The following is a 19,045-nucleotide window of genomic DNA, read 5'->3' on the forward strand; positions in this document are numbered from 1 at the left end:
TATCATTAAAGGAAAAAAAAGCGCAGGAGTGAGCGTAAAAGTGTATTATATGTTACACTTATGATTGACTTGTTTACTGTATAGTGTGTTTTTTAGCTTAACAAATGTTTGAGCATTTGAACTTTTCAGAAATAACCTCTTCGAATGGCTTGTACATTTTCTTGTAACCTAAGACATGTGTTAGTAATTTCGATTGGTCAATATTTTTCTAGGATGACGGCTATGATATGCGTGACTACTTCTTGCAGTATGTAACAACGAGCAGTGCACAGCCGCATCTACTCGAGCAACATATAGTTTATACAACCGGGGCTGACAAACGGGTCTCGTGGCCCAGTAAGCGAGCTGAGTACAAGCATGAGTATGTGCAACCGCCAGCGGCCCACTCGCGAGACCATCAAAAGTGGGCGGTCGCTAATCCTGTGCATCAGTACAGGTAATATCACGCCCTTATATGTTACCTACACATTAGTCGCTTTGTAAAATCAACGAAGTCATGAAGGACGTGATCTGGAAATATTTTATGATAATAAAATTAATGTGCACATAAAGTGCTTCAAGACTTTTTTTTTAATTTTCGATATATCAAGTAATGTTTGAAAGAGTTTACAAATGTTGTGAAACATTGCTTGTAGATGAATTGGCACAAGAGCAAATGATAATGAAAATTGAACATTTTTTTGCATGCTTTGTTGTTTTTGTTTGCTCGTTCAAAGTTAAAATGTATGTAGGGATGTTGGGATGTAAAGTTCGGTAGATTATTATTGTTACTAACCGTATGATTATAGAATGAGAGAAACGAAAGTAAACTGAAACATTAGAAACTTTACTTGATATAAGTTAAAGCAAGGAATGTTAAGCTAATTCACGCAGCTTACGTTTACTTTGATTGATAGAAATGGAACAATTTAACAATAATATTATCTGGCTCGGTTTGCCGAAAGATTCACATTTGAGCATGTTACAAATGAAAAACGACACAGGTCACTGGAGTTTTTTAGTGAACCGAGCAAGCAAAAAAAAAAAGAAAAACCGAGTAAGTGCCTAGTTGATACGAATTTTTTTCGTGGCGTGCCGTGCGCTGTTTGCAGACAGAGCCAGGTAGTGGGCACTACGGGTACGGTGCAGCCGAGTGGCGGTGTACAGCACGGCCAGCACCTAAGCCCAGTGGGCTCGTCCGTCGCCGTTGGCGTCGGTGGCGGCGGCTCTGGCTCTGGGCCTAACAACGGCTCTGGGGTCAGCGGAGGAGGTGGAGTCGTACAGACTTCTGGAGGCGGGCGTAGTCCCGCGGGTGGCGGGGGTCCCCCTGTCATCGCCGGGGCCCAGCACCTCGGCCAGCCCCTCTACCAAGAATACGCGCACGCAGTGCGCCCTAGGGCTCATCCGGTGCCGCCACCCGTTTACGTCACCGCCGCCCCAAGCCAACCGCCCCAGCAGCAGCAATTGCCCACCTACCAGGGATTCACACCCGGGTGGGTACCTAGACACCTAGTTGATGCATGCACGTGTGTACCACTTTTATTATTATCTATCTTTTAGGATTAGTTTCTCATCATTCATCTATCTTTTTTAATCATATGATTCTATATCTTGACAGGAGAAGCTTCAAGTAAAGTCAATTATATCGTTTTTCTATTTGCTTCTCTGACCTTTTTTATATAGTCTTTGCTTAATCGTCGTTCGTCAATGTAGTTAATTTTTTCCAAACTGTTTAATTATTTTCAGCAAAGTATTTTTGTACTTTTATAATATGACGTAGTTTTTCAAACCTCTATAGTTCCGATAGAACTTGTTCTTTTCAATTCTGTTACAACAATTTTTTGTATATTCGTTTATAATCTGTCATTGCTACGTTGATCGCTATTTAGAGATAGAGCCACAAAAATCCAAGCATAGAATCACTCATTCCATTTAGACTATATATTACTATAAGATTGCACGTTACGTATTCGAGAATATGATTCAAACATATCCATATAAAATTGAAATATTAAAAGCATGTTGAATGGATAAATTTGTAGTAATCTATGAGTAGTTGATAAACACTGAAGTAGATAAATTTGAACATTTTAACTGATTAAAATTTAGAAGGGATGAGAAAGTATTCGTCGATGTTGAATACTTATCAATATTAGAAAGTGGACTATGTGTTTGTAATGGAAAATTTTATAAATTAAATCCATGCATGCATTAAAGTTTTGTAGTTTTAAGATTTATGTTTCTAGTCCTAAGCGATTCGTGTGTAATATATGCATGAAAAAATGTCCAAAACGTCTTTATGTCCATTTATTAAACAGAAAATATTGTGTCAAGTAAAGTATTAATTTATGTTGAACTTTTTTTATTTTATTATTTTATTTTTATTTCTATTTTTATTTTATTTTTTTTTTTTCAATTAGTGATCAACCTTCCCATGTCAACGAATCGCTTTTTACATTTTCAAACCAACAAGAATTTGACGGAATCTTTCCTTCGGATATCGACATGCTCCTCGAAGTCTGACCACGTGTACGTTGTACTTGACATTAAAAAACACTTTCGGAAACTTGATAAAAGTCCACTACCCTAAAATTGATAACAGTCTGCGTCTGTGGGCGCTAATCTCATCTCTGTATAATGAAAAGAAGAAAAAAAATTATCTACGCGCATTTCGTATATAGCTATGTACACATACAATATATGCGCCCTAAAGTAAAGTCCTTGAATACGCGCACGTGCACGTTATACGCCTAGTAATTAGTCACTGGAGAGTATCATAAATTTGATTAATGTAGATTGCGATAACGCTCTATCTAATGCGTTTGAACGCGACCTTTTCACTGTCTTCTTTAATGTACGTTTATATATAAAATATCAGTTTGAAAAATACAAAATTACAAAATAATATTCATAGGACAATATTAAACAAATATCGCACTTTAAGAGACTCGGGCTACATTGATTTTTCTGCACTAAATATACGAAACTTCAACATATTCCATTGCAATAAGAATATAACAATTTGTAGTTATGATACTCGCCAATTAAAAAGTAAATTTAAATGAATTTCTTAAATTCCTTGGACTGAATATTGTATTGTAAACGTATTCAAAGCACTAGTACCTTTTTCGCTCCAAGGGATTCACAAGAACGATAAATATAATATAGAAAATAACGATAGCATATAAATAAATTTTTCTTAAATGAATTCAAATAAATCAAAATTTTGTATTTATGTTATCTCTCAGCAGTGTAGCAATACTATAATAGCCAGGCTGGCCCCGTAAGACTGACAGTATATCTCTAACGTGACGAAAATTGTGCTTTTGAAATTTTCCAGCTCGTCTCCACTAACGTTGTATGATTCTAGTCGGGCGCTACCGCCCCCGGCCCATCACAGCTCGGCGAGGCCGCTGCTCGCCTCGCATGCGGCCCATCCGCTACCGGCCCACATGCAGCCCACGGCGGTCTACGGCCTGGCGCCTCTTTCGCCCGCCAAACACCAATACCAGTCCGGCCTCTGGTTCACCGAGTAAATCATCTGCTGCCACCGCCGCCACTAAATTTTCTCGTCAGTCCGAGTTTTCGCTTAGTGGAAGAGAAAAAGAGAGAGAAAAAAATTATACATGTAACGGACTTTTGCCAGAATAGCACGAGGTAGAAAGAAGCGCTCGAGGGGTGACGAATTTTTAAGGATCAATTTTTTTTGCGTGTAGCGAGGTCTATTGCTCGATCTCAAATAAATAATGGATTCATGCACAGTGCATATTTATTTCGAAATCGAGTGGTCAGGTCGTAGTCAAATTGCATGCTCAGTCCAAGTGGGCTTTTTAACGACACGCTCAAGACTTTTTATGCATGATAATATATTATATTCTGCCTCGGTTCTTCTGACAAAAGTCCACGTCTACGTGAGCGAAAATTAATGATAAAACGACGCGGTGAGCAAAGAGTATATGGAAGGGTGTCGCGAAGCGTCAGAGCTTTTGCGCGCGCGCGGACACATACGCACGTGCATCGTAGCGAAATGAAGCGTACGTTTATTGTCGAACGGGGAGGATCAGGTCGTTGCCCTCAACGGTTTTTACTTTGCTTACACGAAGACTAGAGCAACTATCCGGAAAAACGTAAGAAACGAAAATCAATTAAAGAGAAAATAAAATTACGCATTAACAATCCGTCCTTAAAGCAGCAGCTCGAGGGAGTCCTCCCCGGTCCCCATCCACTGCCTGTCCAAAGTTTACGTGCACTATAAGTCTATATCTCAGTCTCGAGTTTATACTGCGCGGTTATGCGTACAGGGAATTTAAGCGATTTTTTATGAGCTACGTCATTTTTTCATCCCCGTTTATGAGGCACGCGAAAGGTTCTGGATTATTGTATAATATTATACGCTTCGCGTCGCCGTTCCTCACAAGAACGAGATCAATTGTATAGGGCGATTGCTGACTGTGTGTAACTAGGATATATATATATATATATATATATATATATATATATATATATATATATATATAAAATTAAATGCAAGCGTTAGGTGTACGGGGAGAGTATAAATGTTTAATGAAACAAAAACAGAGGAGTTCGGGGGATAATAATGTAAACGTTGTTTCTTTCCACGCGCCGCAAGCGCGCTCCTCTCTCTCGCTGTGCGAGAGGAGCGTCGACTGGAGTTTATATATATGAGAGCAAAGTATATTATTATTTTTCGTTCGTTCGAGCGATCACATGCACTAGAGGCAGGCAAGGAGCCTACGGAAACGAGTCTGGACGACTTTAGGATGACGAAGTTTGATAGAGAGAGAAAGAAAAAATAATAATTCTTAAGTGATTGGCGAGTCAGCCGATTCGCTGCTGGAGTCTTTGGCGAAATGAGAACCTAGCAGTTCGCCACTCGACTGAGGGTTCCAGCGACTGCTGGATGCGTTATATACCGTACGAACCTGCGAGTGAAATTGTTAGAATGAAGCGCTCGACCGATCGAACAACTGCGCATCTCAGCGACTATGAAATTCACTGCTATTAGTGTCGTTGACTATATACTAAAACTATATACCATACGGTGGACATATAAGTTTGCATTTCTAATGGTATGCTAGATGCGTATCATGCTTGTATAACTATATATACATATAGACATCGTTTTTAGCGCTTTCGTTTTAATGCGGATTTTAGTTTCGATATGGGAAAGAAAGACGCGCCGCGTCCGCGCGCACCGTCTGGTAGATATTTTTTTTTGTTTTGTTTCGTTTGGGTCACTAAAGGGAATTTTTTAATGAACGATAGAGGTTTTTGACGTCGTGAAAGAGGAGTAAGGAAGGCACATCGCGCGTTGCCTTTGCGACGACTACGCATACACAAACACAAAGACACAAAAGTACACAGACACACGTAGAAGGCACCGACGACGTCTTCTTTGTAATTTACACTCGTTATGAACTACTTTCAAAATCAAGCTTGTATGATTTAGTTAGGGTTACTTCTGATTTTGTTCGCAGCAAATTTTAATTATGCTATTAATGTTTCTCATTCTTTCGCGAACTATCGCATCATTCGAACTGGGTGGTAGTACGAGTAAGACATAGACAACAGTAGTTCGATGTATTAGATCGCGCGCCCACGTGCACTTTTTGGTAAATTAGGGTGTCGCACATCGGAGACGAAGCGAAAGCTGTGTATTTACCCAGACAGCCTATTATACTATTTATTGTAAATCGCTGTTCATTCTATGCGTATTAACTGTGTTTAGAAGTGGTTGTCGCTACGCTTGCGACTTCTTTTATAATTACTGTATCATGATCATTATTATTACTACTATTACTATTATTGTTTAATGAACTTTCGTTGTTATCGTGCCGTTGTTTCGCGAACTTGTATATATTGCTGAGCGAGGAGAAGTACTTCTCTTTTGATGCTCATACCTTTCGTGGGTCGATAGAATTTTTTCTCTGGACATTTTAATTTACCATCGCACTGAATAACGTACCTATAGATATACAATATGCATCACTTTCATTATTATTTTTCTTTTTGATGTATTTCTAACAAGCTTTATTTAATTAATATATACTTATTTGTGCACGCTTATTTTATTTTTATTTAGGTCGTGGGTAAATTATAAAAATATGCGGAAAAAGGTTAAAATGAAATAAGATCCTCTAAACACAGTTTTACAAATTTCTCATCTCCGGCGGTCCAGCGCATTAAATTTGTTTGCTCGTTTTTTGTCGTATTGGTGTATAGAGGAGCACCGCCCGAGAGACCAAATATTTGGGGAGAAAAATTATAAAGCAGATTAAAAAAATGAATTCATCGATTATTTTACGTAACATATAAGCAGTCATTTTTTCCCAGATGTTGCTTGCTTTTTACTAATAAACGCACGCGGTAACAGTTCCATGTCCTTCTCTATGAATGATAATGATTTTCAAGCGCGTTGACGACAGAGCTCCGGATCTGAAAGAACTTTCGAATTACGCTGTAAAAAATTAAAAATTTGTGCGTGATTGTTTCGTTTATCCAATAGTCATTGTCATTCGTTCGATAGAATCACGTCATCACACTTGTATATAATAGTAATGTAACGCGATGCATGATTTTTTTTTAACTAGATTAGTTTATCTTTTAATCACGTTCTTCCCTTCATTTTTTCACGAAATCGAATCTAATCATGCGATTTAATATGATTTCTATAGAAGAGAGGAAAATCAATTTGTACATAGATTTTTAATTAATATATGCATTTTTTATTTTTTAAAGTATTTGCGCATCTAACAACTGTATCTTGCTCAATACAAACTGCAAATTGACGCATTAATTCTTAATTCTAATATTGGATTAATTTATCGGAGATTCAATCCAGAAATATAAGTACATGTATATTACGCACTAATTAAGAAAAAAATCATCTACACAAAGTCACTTTTTGAGCTAAAAATACAATTAGTTATTAATGAACGGGATTGATATATTGATTATAGTGATACGCGTCCAGAACATAATTAATTATATTGTATGTATAGGTTTATTCTAAGACATTCAAACGTTTTAGAAATACGTTATGTAGAATATCGCGAGTTGTAAGGGATCCTTTACTTGATGATAAGCAATTAATAATAATGCCTCCAATATTAGCGGTATTAAAAATTAGGCTGAATAATGATTTTGACGTACGCGTAGACAACGTAAAGTGTGTTTCTTTATTTTATTTCAAATTTCCGAAGAATAATTGAAGTTGTAAATTTGCACTTATCGATAATTTTTTATCTAAAGGCAAAATTTAAAACAATTTATGCATTAGTCAGGATTAAAGAGTGAGAATATGTCGAAATAATTTATGTCAGATCAAGCTACGTCAATATCAACAAAACAGAAAAAAATTATTTGTGCCGATGTCTAATATGTATAGCCGCATAATAAATTCTGTACGAAATCTATCTAATCACGTCGATGTGCCTGTTTAACAAGTAATCGTAATTTATGTTTAGCGGATAAAAAAAGCGGAAGTTTAAAGAACAACACTAAAATTATAGAGCAAGGAAACGTTTTATCAATATCAACATAAAACTCATATTTGGCCGTAGCATTTAATCAATCAATGTGACCGCGCTGAACAAAAAAGTTTGCGCACATGTAAAGAAAAATTAACCAACAATACAACGTAATTCAAGCATACACACCTTTAATGCAAATATTAACTCAGTTTTTTAAAGATATAAAATCACGCAATTATCTTCCTTTTGCATATGTATGCACAGAACCATAATACAAATCGTCGAGTCTAAGGTCGACGTATCATACACTGTTAGTCATATCGTTATATTCAGCGTATAACATATATATCGTTTTTCGGGAACACATAAAGTGATATACATATTTTATCCATTGTAGGAGTCATATTTAAGTGCTCACTTCTGAGTCATTTGCGTTGGTACTATATGCAATAGACGGCAGAATGGTATAGTTGAGATTAGATGGACTTTCGACGCAACGCTCATTCGTATCGTATTTAATTTTTATTATAATACTTGTCAGTGCAGCGATATTGTTTGTAATACGAAATTTGTAAAAAGAAAATGTAATTTTCAATAATCTGATGAACACTTGTTTAAAATAATATCCTGAGTTTGTTCGAACGATCGTTGCATTGCTATAAAGATTATCCGCTAATAATTATATAGCATCACACAGTCATATGTAAACAATTTACAATTACATTATAAACGAGAAATAGGCTAAAGAAACGTAAATATAAAAATCATCCATGCAAGGATAACGAAAAACAGAAAGAAGTAATAAATGAAACAAAGACAAGGGTAAACAGTGTCCCGAGCGGATAATGAAATACTGTAATCATGTCGTTGGTTCTAGTTGTGATATTTTACTAAAGTAAAGACGTCTATAGTTAAGCGGTGAACATTTATAAAATTTTGGTAAATGGCTAAAGTAAAATATATACACAATACAAAGTAAATCCACGTGAAATATATATATATATATATATATATATATATATATATATATATATATATATAACTATCTTATTAAAGCCTTGAGATGTAAACCGACGATGTAAGAGAGAAAATTCGAACCAGAAGATGGTTGTTCGGAGAAGGGCAAATATTATTATTATTATTATTATTATTATTATTATTATTATTATGTACATGCAAAAAAATTGGCAAGAATTTAAGTCAAGGGTCAGAAAGTTGCGAATTTATTTAGTTGATTTCGTTGGCGTACAAACATATGCAAACTTGAGGCAAAAAGAATACTTTTCAATATTATGGATATTTTAATTTAAAAAATAACAATATAAGCCAACGATTTAAATAGCGCGTCATAAAGGGGTGACGTGCAGTGCACCTGTCGATTCTTAATAAACATAGTGCACGAGATTTTTCGAATATACATGCAGAGATGTATAAGTATATTAAAAGTATGCGCACGCATTGAACGTGTGTATTTAATGTGTAAAGACAACAAAAAAAAAAAAAACAAATAACTTGTAAAACATTATTTTTAACCAGGATTTCCATTTGTATATATGTTTCTTAATGAATTTGTGGTACTTGTTAGGCTAGGAGTAGTGCCTAAAAATTTCGGTAGAGTAGTCATTGAAGATGTTTGTATAAGGGACTGAACTGTGGTATCGGCGATAACTATAGAGTCGATATACGTTTTAAACAAAATAAAAGTATCGTATACATAGCTGGACTAGGTGGATAGTAACATAATTTCAAATCACTAATCGAGTAGCGCGGGCGAATCTCTTTTTACGTCCATTGGCCCTTGCAATTATTGCATGTACAATTAACATTTAGAGCTGAGGGTTTCGTGCGACTTGTTTTTATAATTCATGCCTTGCTTATCTATTTAATCGACTGTACGTACTGATACGTGATTTGTAATTCGATTGCTGTGCATCTGTCTACTTCCGTTTGTAACACGTGCTATAGTCGTATAATAACAACACTTAAACGACTCTTCAAGAGAGAGAGAGAGAGAGAGAGAGAGAGAGAGAGAGAGAGAGAAAGAGAGAGAGAGAGAGAAAGAGAGAGAGAGAGAGAGAAAGAGAGAGAGAGAGAGGGAGAGAGAGAAGCGATAAAAGTTTATTAAAATCATTTTTAAAAAGTAGGATTTTTAAATGTTAATTTCATATGATTGTTTGATTGCGTTGCATACTAAAACTTCAATCGAGTTCATCTCATCGTTTTAAAGTAATGTTCAATGTTCTATTTTATTACATTACAATTTTCTTTGGATTTTTGTCGATAAAAGTAACAATAATGTTAGGTGTTAAATATAGTATATATTTTTGAAACTAATTCCTGCTTTACGAAAGTGACACTTGCGTCGTTCGGATAATCGTTAAATATGCGTTCCTTTGAATATTGTTCGTGCGCTGTATTCTATTAATTTTAACTGTAAAATTGCGACTTATTCAAAAGTATTTCTTTCATCCTTGTACAAAATTAAAAAAAAACTAATGTTTTTCCGAAAGTAGCTGTTTGTGCAACGGTAAAACTATAAGTACAATAATTTCGTAATAATTATTGCGTACAATAATTTTCGTAAAAAAAAGAACAAGTGTAAGAAAGTCCACAAATGACAAAATCAAAAAGATTTAAAACTAGCGTCATTATAACGGATAACGCGGGGATTATATTAAAATTGCGTAGTTTAATCAAGCATGTGATTTGACGCATACACGTCGGCAAGTATAAGAAATAGAACGACATTAGAACATGAAAGATGTTATGATACGTCGCTTGACGCGAATGTAGAAAAGTATGGAAACGAAAGAATAAAAAACTGAATGCAATGCAGGAGATGCATTGTGTAAACGTGACAATCCAAGCCCGAGTTTCAAGTTTAAATTTATCGGTTGCGTATCCGAATTCTGTATGGTATAAAAAGTAAAACAACAGGAACAACAAAATCAGCACTTATCCTCTCTCGCTATCGAAACTAAAGTTGAGTATGTATTAAGTTGTTTTGCGAAACAGATGTAAGAGTAGCGTTCCTGGCACGATGACAGTTTCACAACGCGATTTTTTCAAACTCGGATATTTCGGATGCCCAATTTGCCTTGTCCGTATTGTGCATTGCAGTTGCCAAAGCTTCGAAGAGAGAAAGTCGATCGATGCGTCGAGACTTGCCGGAGAACTGAAATAAGCCGAGGAACAAGTACCTATGATAGTTTCACTCGAAAGTTTGTACGATGACGACGAATCGCTTAATTTTTTTCAACTGCCATAGATTTTGGGCAGCAGACTTGTGGCGATTCCTCGCTTTTCTCAGTCCTTCGACGGGTGACAAAAAATACACAAGGAACTGAACTGAATAAACAAACAAAAAAACTACTCGTGTAGAGTTAAACGTATATCTGTAGCATAACCGATTAATTTAATACGTATTGTTTTCAAATTGTAAGAGATAAACAGGCGTATAACCGCAGCGTAGATGATACATTGTAGACAGAAAGAGAAAAAAGGATAGATGTAATATACGACATATTTTTGGATTTCGATAGATGTGCGTGTTCCGTCTACGTGTTGTATAAATCTTAGCCACGCAATATAATGTGACTAGGATATTTTGCGAGTTAGGCGGGAGTTTTAATAAAAAAGTTAATCAGATTTTGCACGAGAAAGGAGCCATCATCGGTCGCACTTTACTCTTGCAAGAGTGAAGTACGATTAACGAGCTCCTTTTCCCTCAGCTTTACCGTAAACACATACAAGCACACATACACATACATCGACCCCGCGTTATAGAGTTAGAAGATTGTTTCGAAAAAAACGACGCGCTTAGCTTGACCAAACTCCAATTTAAATAAACGAACGTAATGATTGTAAAGGGAAACTTATAGGGCGCTTAATCGCTTGAAGCTGTGAGTAGAGTTATCTACGAAAATCCTAAGATTATATTGCGAATCTTGAAATGGTTTTTCTTTTAACTAAACGACCGAACATTTTCCATGTCACGAGTATGGGCGTTTTGCATTGAAACATTTGTCGGAAGTGTTCGTAGAACGATGGTATCGGATTTTATTGTAAAACAGAGTCGAGCAGTGATTAGCTCGTTCTGCATTCTGAAAATTACCGGTTACAATACAAAGATGAAAAATGATTTCCCGCAGAAAAGCCAAAATTGTCTTTATTTTTATTTTTGTAAAAAGACAACAATTTAGACTTTCAATAAGGAAACTGATTATTATTTTGTAAATAGCACCTAAGTCAATTGTAAAGTCAGTAGTGATGGGGTATAGTTTGTAAATGCAGTGGTCGAATAAGTAAAATCAAAGGGAATCGCGTTCAATTTTTACTCGTGCATGGAGAATATATTTGTAAAAAATGCTAACATTTGTAACAATTGCAAGGTATACTTGTTTTATTGCAAAATAAAAATGTACAATTGTAAAATATTTGATAAACAAAGATTAAAACCTTCAAACTGATGGAAATATGTAGTCTTTTAATTTTTTTACCGATTTTGTTTAGTTTTAAGTTCACTTAATTTATCCTTATTTCTGTTTCCTACGAACTATAATTACCTTAACTATCTACCCGATTAATCTTAAGTTGTTCTAGTTTACTTAATTCACGATTGAAATAAAAGTAAATAGATATTTTACAATTCTAAGATTCGAATAAAAATTGTTCTGCGTAAAATATCCCGTATCTTTTTCTCTCGACTATAGCCACGGTCGTTTGTAGCTATTCCTATAACAAAAACACAATTGAACATCACGATTCATCGTGGTCTTTTTCTGCATAATTTAGAGTATTTTTGTATTGTGCGTTCTCTTCGAAGTTCGAGCAGAAACTTGTTTTATTAATACTTAATATGAAATATACCTTCCTTTGGGAGTTTCGCAGAAAAAAAAATAGATCTTGTAGTTTCGATGTGATCTAGTATAATAATGTAAATATGATGCTTATGATAGTATGGTACTAAGTGTAATATTGATTGACTTTCTACAGATAAGGTTTTACCAAGTTCAAAGCGATTTTCGGGACTTAATGTTTGTAGTCTTTCATATCTAATATTTTGCACCCTTACAATTCACGAGCCACTCAATGATTTTTAAAAATTGACTTATCGTGATAAACGTAATAATATGGAATATATTTATAAATAATCTGAATGTAACTTTTACAAAGATCTTCTATATTTAACAAGAACATGCATAAATTAATAAGTCGTAACCGCAAATTTTAATTACAACAAATAGAGATCATGAATTTGTACGGTATAGAATTAGAAGATTCTATCAGAAACTTTGAATGAAGTATGTACATCAAGATTGGTACATCGATATATTGCTTATATAAACAATTGAAATATTTCCCTATTGCATTTTATTGCATGTACGCCAAATATAAGCTGTTGATATTGAACAATATTTACTATACATTTAAGTGCATTTCGTGTAAGCAAACAAATAATACAATCCCTTTTGCAGCTATATTAAAGAACAAATTCGAAGGAAAATAATCATATGAATACGTGAAATCAAGGTTTACTAAAAATTACGTCTTATACTTATTATCTATGCAGTTTTTACAATATGATTCTATAATAATAAACAACAAGAGACTTATTAAATAAATTGACGTAGAATTCACATTATGCAACAAACGCATGTTCATATACGTAAGGAAAAAATGCGCAAAAATAATAATGCTCTAAAAAATTTCTTTTTCTAAAATCAAATTTTCAAATTAAACACTCAGATTTTTGTAAATAATTTTTTATATTTAGTATTTCTGCCGTAGCGAAGTACTGATCGAATCGCTGCACGCAAGAGATACTGTATTGTAAAAATTGTTGGTTTCGCAAAACTTCACTTAGTTCAAAAAAGAACGTAAATTGAAGATTAATGCAGATATGTGCGTACCATATTATGAAGTGCACAAAATAATCATAATTAGAAATAAAATCAAAGGTCGAAATAGTTTCAGCTGAATATTACTTATCCGAGGTAAAGGACCAACCAACGATCTTTAGGCACCGATCCTTTACCGTCTAGCCATATATAGTCTTTTTTTTTAAATTAACGGATTAACTGATCTCTATACTATTGAATATAGCTGCTACAATAAATAACACATTTGAAATTTTTATACTCAATAACATATCTTGTATATCTTGATAGAAATGAATCGAAAAAATTAAACAACAAAAATATAATAGAATCCTCTCATCTTACCGTAAGTGTACAGCATTAAAAAGGATTGAATATATATATAAGATATGAATAACCAGTTTTGCAATAAATGTGTTAAAGGCTAGGTTGCACAAGTCTAAAATTTTCATCGGATGTTCGATTGATAGAAATACAATATCAACGTCACAAATATAATAGAAGATAAATTTACATTTTTTATCTTATAGTTGAGAATAGTGCGTTAAAAGTTAACTAATATACAGGAAGTTCAAACGTTTATAGTATAGAAAATATCGTTCTTCAAATTATTTGTCCTGAACAAGGACGTTCAAACTTAGATCTTTGGAATCGAACTCAGACCCGATAATAGCATTTTAATTTAACGTAAGAAGATTTTGCTTCTATAGTATACTGGACAAATAATGATTGTTGTAGCAAAAAAGTTGTAGTTATATTCAAAAGAAAATAATTGATGCATTTGAAATCCGAAATGAACTAAAGAAAGTATTTATCAATAAATGTTCCAGCTAATTCACTGAAAAGACCAATATGCGTTGATAATTGTCTCTTTGAACAATGCAGCAGTTCTGTAGAAAGTGAACGATAACATAATAATACTATTATTATATGAAGCGATACAATATTGCACGAGGCATTAACTTAACTTCAAACGTCGAAACATAAGAAATAATGTCAAAATGAATTATGTAATTTACGTAACAATATTAATGTTGTGTACGTGCGACTGAATAATAAACTTGCGATTCTTATGGTATCACAATATAGCTACTAAATTATGTAATGTATAGTCGGAGTTATAACGAAACGTAGTGTTTGTAGATCGAGTTGAATATTGTATAATAACGGAAAAATTGACCCATTATAGTGAATTACCTTATACGTGAATTATAAATATTGTCAAATAATGCAAAATTAAAAACTTAAATATATTATATGATGAATATAAAAAGATGGGGAAAACTGATAGAATCAGGGTATAAGGCGATTACGCTGATTGTGTATTATAATGTAGTTATATATACTTCATGTGATGTATTAAACGCGTGCCGGCGCCGCATTCTTGTAAATATGATAATTATATAATTATTAACGATTAATTACCACAGTGCAGGTACGATACTTATAAACTATACAAATTTCTACCAACAATATTACCTAAGTACATCCTAGATGATATTATAGTGATGCAAAGAAATATGAGAATGATTTCCTTGACGAGATTCGAATGACATAATATTCCCGTACACACCTGTGTAGATTTGCGTTTACTTTAAAATTTTCAATTAAATTATTGTTCAAAATGAATCTGCATTACAAAGTCAGTTTATTATCGATGATATCGAAATATTGGGGTAGTTATTTAGTTATTTATAGTTGTGATAAAAATTGAAAAACTAAACGAATTCGAATGTCGTCGATGAAAAAAGCTAATCAAAGTGTGCGTTTACGGACAACCCCAGATCGCAAACTGACCTAATTTAAAAATGTATGCCTTACATGTATTTTATTACTCATGATACTAATTAAACTTGTGCGTGGTACGCTAAGTGTCCATTGTATCTTAGATAATAAAGCAACGGACCAAATCTCTAATTATGTTTGCTAATCACTCGATTACTTACGTAGAGTACATACACGTTAGAGAGGTGAGATTTGAAAGATTATGCGTAGGAACAAACGCTCGAGTAATATGAATATTTTTAATTTCACGTGAATCAATTGAAATAATCTCCGTTCTGCGAATTTGAAAAGTAATCGAAATTTTTTACAGTTTACTATGATATAAACCCGATCTAAAATCAATAAATCTTCCAAACAGTCGAGAGCGCAAGCTTGTCACAAATAACTGTCATTGTAGGGAAATGAAGCTTTTTTAACGGATAACAATCTACGTCTGTTATCTATGTGAGGATTTATTGTAGCGTTTATTATAATGTATAATACAAAGTTGATTTAGTGAAGATTTCGAAAAATTATTCGAGGAAATTAAATTTTAACTTATATAAAAATTCACAAATTAACTCTACAATAACTAATTGTATCGATATTGTGAAAGAATATCAGTGACAAAAAGTCAAAATGTTGCTTGACTATGTAAAATGTTTCGAAGGAGAATAAAAACGCGTTCACGTGACTAGAATTTTGTGTAAACATATTTGTGAAGGCAAAACAAGATGTATCAAAAGAATACAATTGTGATGATATATTTTTAGGAGCCAAAGTACTAAGTAGTTGCTTTGTCGGTATTTCGCGCTGCTCGAAGTAGTAGATTTGTCGGAAACGAAAAGAAACATGCAAATTACAAAAAAAAAAAAAAAAAAAAAAAAAAAGAAACCAACAACGTTGTAACGTGTAGCGGATAAACAACAAAAACGCATATGATTAGCTGAAAAAAAAATTACTAAACGATAATGTACTGTCCATTTATTAAAGATACGAGGATCGAACCGATGTTCCTTGTATTATTGTATTAATTACTGATAATAACATGAATGAATAACCTACTACAAATAAATGTTGCCTTTTGTCACATTGGTAAATGGGATTATGAATATGTAGTTCTACATATTATGATAAACAAACAAAAAAAAAACTAACTAAGAACACATGCACGATTATTGATTCGATTGCAGTTTATTGCAGTGCGTGTATATTAATAAGTACATACATTGTGTTGTGTCGAAGTTAAACGCCCTTGTCATAAAACTGTAGGGCTGAAATAAAATTGATTAAACAATTGCAAATGACGCTTCGCCTTCTTCTTTCGAAAATACCCGTCGCAACAATCCAGCTCGAATCCCTACCTCACCAGCGGTCGGTTATGACCGCACTCCAACGATAAAACAGCTCGCGCGTGAATCTTCAAACGTTCCCGTCCCCACCGGCACCAAAAGCTCTCTACCCACACATTTCATCCCAGCATCACAGACGGCACTGGTTCACGTAACTCTATAGCGCTTAAGTGCGAATGTCTGAGTACACGTATAATATCGCGGCAAGGTCGCGGGGGGACATGCGCGCAGCGAACGATGTCACGTCACGATCCGGGGGGTTATCGGAATATATATATATATATATATATCCTTCTCTTTCTATCTGCATAGCTCCACCTCGTGCGTGAATCTCGCGTCCGGTCCACAGCGCGCCAACTACGCCCCGAGAGACGATCACTGCAAGCCGTCGTCAGCAGCAGCACTAGGAGCTCGTGAGTGAGAACAGAAGAGTTGTGCCACCGAAACTATAAAAATGCTGCCGAGATTTCTAAGGCCGACCATCGCCGTCGCTCAGAACGGCGCCAAGCAGCTCTCCACCAGCTCCCAGGTGGGTACCTATCTTCAATTCATCGCTGCTCTTATTTCCGCGATATGCGCTCACCTGCTCGAACGTCTTGCGTGTGATCTTCCAGAGAGATAAGCGAGACTGATTTTCCGTAGCTGGCCGGGAGCGAGCCGATTTTCCGACGCTTTTCACGACTGAGCTCCATTTTTTCCTCTATCTCCAAGCAGAAAAGCAACAGTGCAGAGAAGATTCGGATTCCGCGTGTTATGCAACTGCGCGATTTTCTTGAAGTGATTCGAGCTGGCATTAAGTAGTCGTGCGGAATTATAAGATTTGAATGATTTGCTTCTTTTTTCTGTGACACCTTGACGCTGCAGTGCTCTAATTAAATGTAGTCCTCTTTGACCTTCGCGCGAACGCTGTTGTGTGTGTATGCGGATGCGCTCTTTAGATCACAGCTTTGCTTGTGCATTTTGCAGTATTTATTAATAACATCGTTCGACTTTTTGATTTTCAGAACAATGCTAAGGTGGCAGTTATGGGTGCGAGCGGTGGCATTGGCCAGCCACTGTCTCTTCTGCTCAAGGAGTCCCCACTGGTCACCGAACTCTCCCTTTACGATATTGTGAACACTCCTGGAGTTGCTGCCGATCTCTCCCACATCAACACTGCCTCCAAAGTCAAAGGATTCACTGGACCAGACCAGCTGAGAGATTCCCTCAAGGGCGTTCAGGTGTGTAGTTTAATCTGTTCTATTTTCAACAAAGTCCTATAACTATCACTTATTAGAATCTTCACCTTGCTCATCTTATCTGCTTGTGATTTTTTTAGATCGTTATATAATCAATTCAATGTTGATATTTGCAGGTTGTAGTCATTCCCGCTGGTGTACCACGTAAACCAGGAATGACCCGTGATGATCTTTTCAACACAAACGCATCGATTGTTCGTGATCTTGCCCAAGCTGTTGCTGAGGTTGCACCAAAGGCCTTTGTCGCTATCATTTCCAACCCCGTCAACAGCACTGTGCCAATCGCCAGTGAAGTCATGCAGAAGGCTGGAGTTTATGACCCTAACAGAATTTTTGGAGTTACCACACTTGATATTGTCAGATCTAATGCCTTTGTTGGAGAAGCCAAGGTAATTTTATTTTTTCAAAAGAAAAAAATTCATATTGGACAACAAGAATTCAACACCAACAAAATGATTTTAGGGCTTGGACCCCCAGAAGGTCAATGTACCTGTCATCGGAGGACACAGTGGAATCACCATCATTCCCTTGATCTCCCAAGCTACACCATCTGTGGCTTTCCCTCCAGACCAGCTGAAGGCTCTCACTGAAAGAATCCAGGAGGCTGGTACAGAAGTAGTCAAGGCTAAGGCTGGTACTGGCTCTGCAACTCTGTCCATGGCATACGCTGGAGCTCGTTTTGCCTTCTCCCTGATTAGGGCATTGAACGGCGAATCAAACGTTGTTGAGTGCTCTTACGTTAGGTCTAATGTAACTGAAGCCAAATACTTCTCTACACCTATTTTACTGGGTGTAAGTATAATGAAATTCTTTATAAATGATTTTTGTGCATGTAGTTTGCAAAGATAAACACCAAAATGTTTTTTACATTTTCACAGAAAAATGGAGTTGAAAAGAACCTAGGTCTTGGAAAACTCAACGAATTCGAATCGAAACTTCTTGCTGCAGCCATCCCAGAACTCAAGAAGAACATCCAAAAGGGAGAAGACTTTGTAAATAAGAAGAAGTAAATTAGGTCGAAAAAAATATAATGAAAAACGTATTACACCACAACACAGAATGAAAAATCAATTAGATTGATTTTTTATGCAGAATGTTGACTATTGTCGAAAACTCGCAGCATTTACGATCAATAGTACAATCAGAATCATGTAACATCTTGTAATATACAATTATAAATTAAAATTTCATTAGACAAAATTGTGTATATATTTTCTGTATTTATTTGTGAATCCTTTATCCAATATGAAAAATTAAAGTACATATTCAGTATTTATTCGATTTACACATTAAAAATTTAATTTGAAAATTCGATTTTCAAAACTCTGTACTCTGGACAA

The 19,045-nt window shown here is 35.1% G+C and overlaps 2 protein-coding genes across 30 annotated transcripts in view; both read left to right on the forward strand.

Annotated features, from left to right (window-relative positions):
• The window catches only part of LOC100116338 (homeodomain-interacting protein kinase 2), a 45,273-nt gene extending 28,854 nt beyond the window's left edge, over nucleotides 1-16,419 (forward strand). For 16 of the 28 annotated variants that reach the window (XM_031926427.2, XM_016983842.3, XM_032598695.1 and 13 more), the window contains 3 exons: nucleotides 213-436; nucleotides 1,092-1,505; nucleotides 3,320-16,005. In XM_031926427.2, coding sequence (XP_031782287.1) covers nucleotides 213-436; nucleotides 1,092-1,505; nucleotides 3,320-3,515 — 834 coding nt within the window. In that variant the 3' untranslated portion in view covers nucleotides 3,516-16,005. Of the gene's footprint in view, nucleotides 1-212; nucleotides 437-1,091; nucleotides 1,506-2,399; nucleotides 2,509-3,319 lie in introns of all 28 variants that reach the window. The other 12 variants (XM_008216070.3, XM_031926429.2, XM_008216069.3 and 9 more) reach the window with 10 other exon arrangements.
• A 96-nt stretch (nucleotides 16,420-16,515) lies between these two features.
• LOC100114033 (malate dehydrogenase, mitochondrial) lies at nucleotides 16,516-18,905 on the forward strand. 2 transcript variants are annotated; one of them, XM_032598700.1, is made up of 6 exons: nucleotides 16,516-16,618; nucleotides 16,780-16,996; nucleotides 17,472-17,687; nucleotides 17,822-18,094; nucleotides 18,168-18,497; nucleotides 18,584-18,905. In XM_032598700.1, exons 2-6 carry the CDS (start codon nucleotides 16,922-16,924, stop codon nucleotides 18,713-18,715), a joined length of 1,026 nt encoding a protein of 341 aa, XP_032454591.1. In that variant the 5' UTR covers nucleotides 16,516-16,618; nucleotides 16,780-16,921; the 3' UTR covers nucleotides 18,716-18,905. The 2 variants fall into 2 exon arrangements, with proteins under 2 accessions (XP_032454591.1, XP_031782297.1); XM_031926437.2 differs by having other exon boundaries at nucleotides 16,534-16,996.
• The last annotated feature ends 140 nt before the right edge of the window (nucleotides 18,906-19,045 follow it).

This window comes from Nasonia vitripennis, chromosome 3, assembly GCF_009193385.2.
Source record: "Nasonia vitripennis strain AsymCx chromosome 3, Nvit_psr_1.1, whole genome shotgun sequence".
Lineage (NCBI taxonomy): Eukaryota > Metazoa > Arthropoda > Insecta > Hymenoptera > Pteromalidae > Nasonia > Nasonia vitripennis.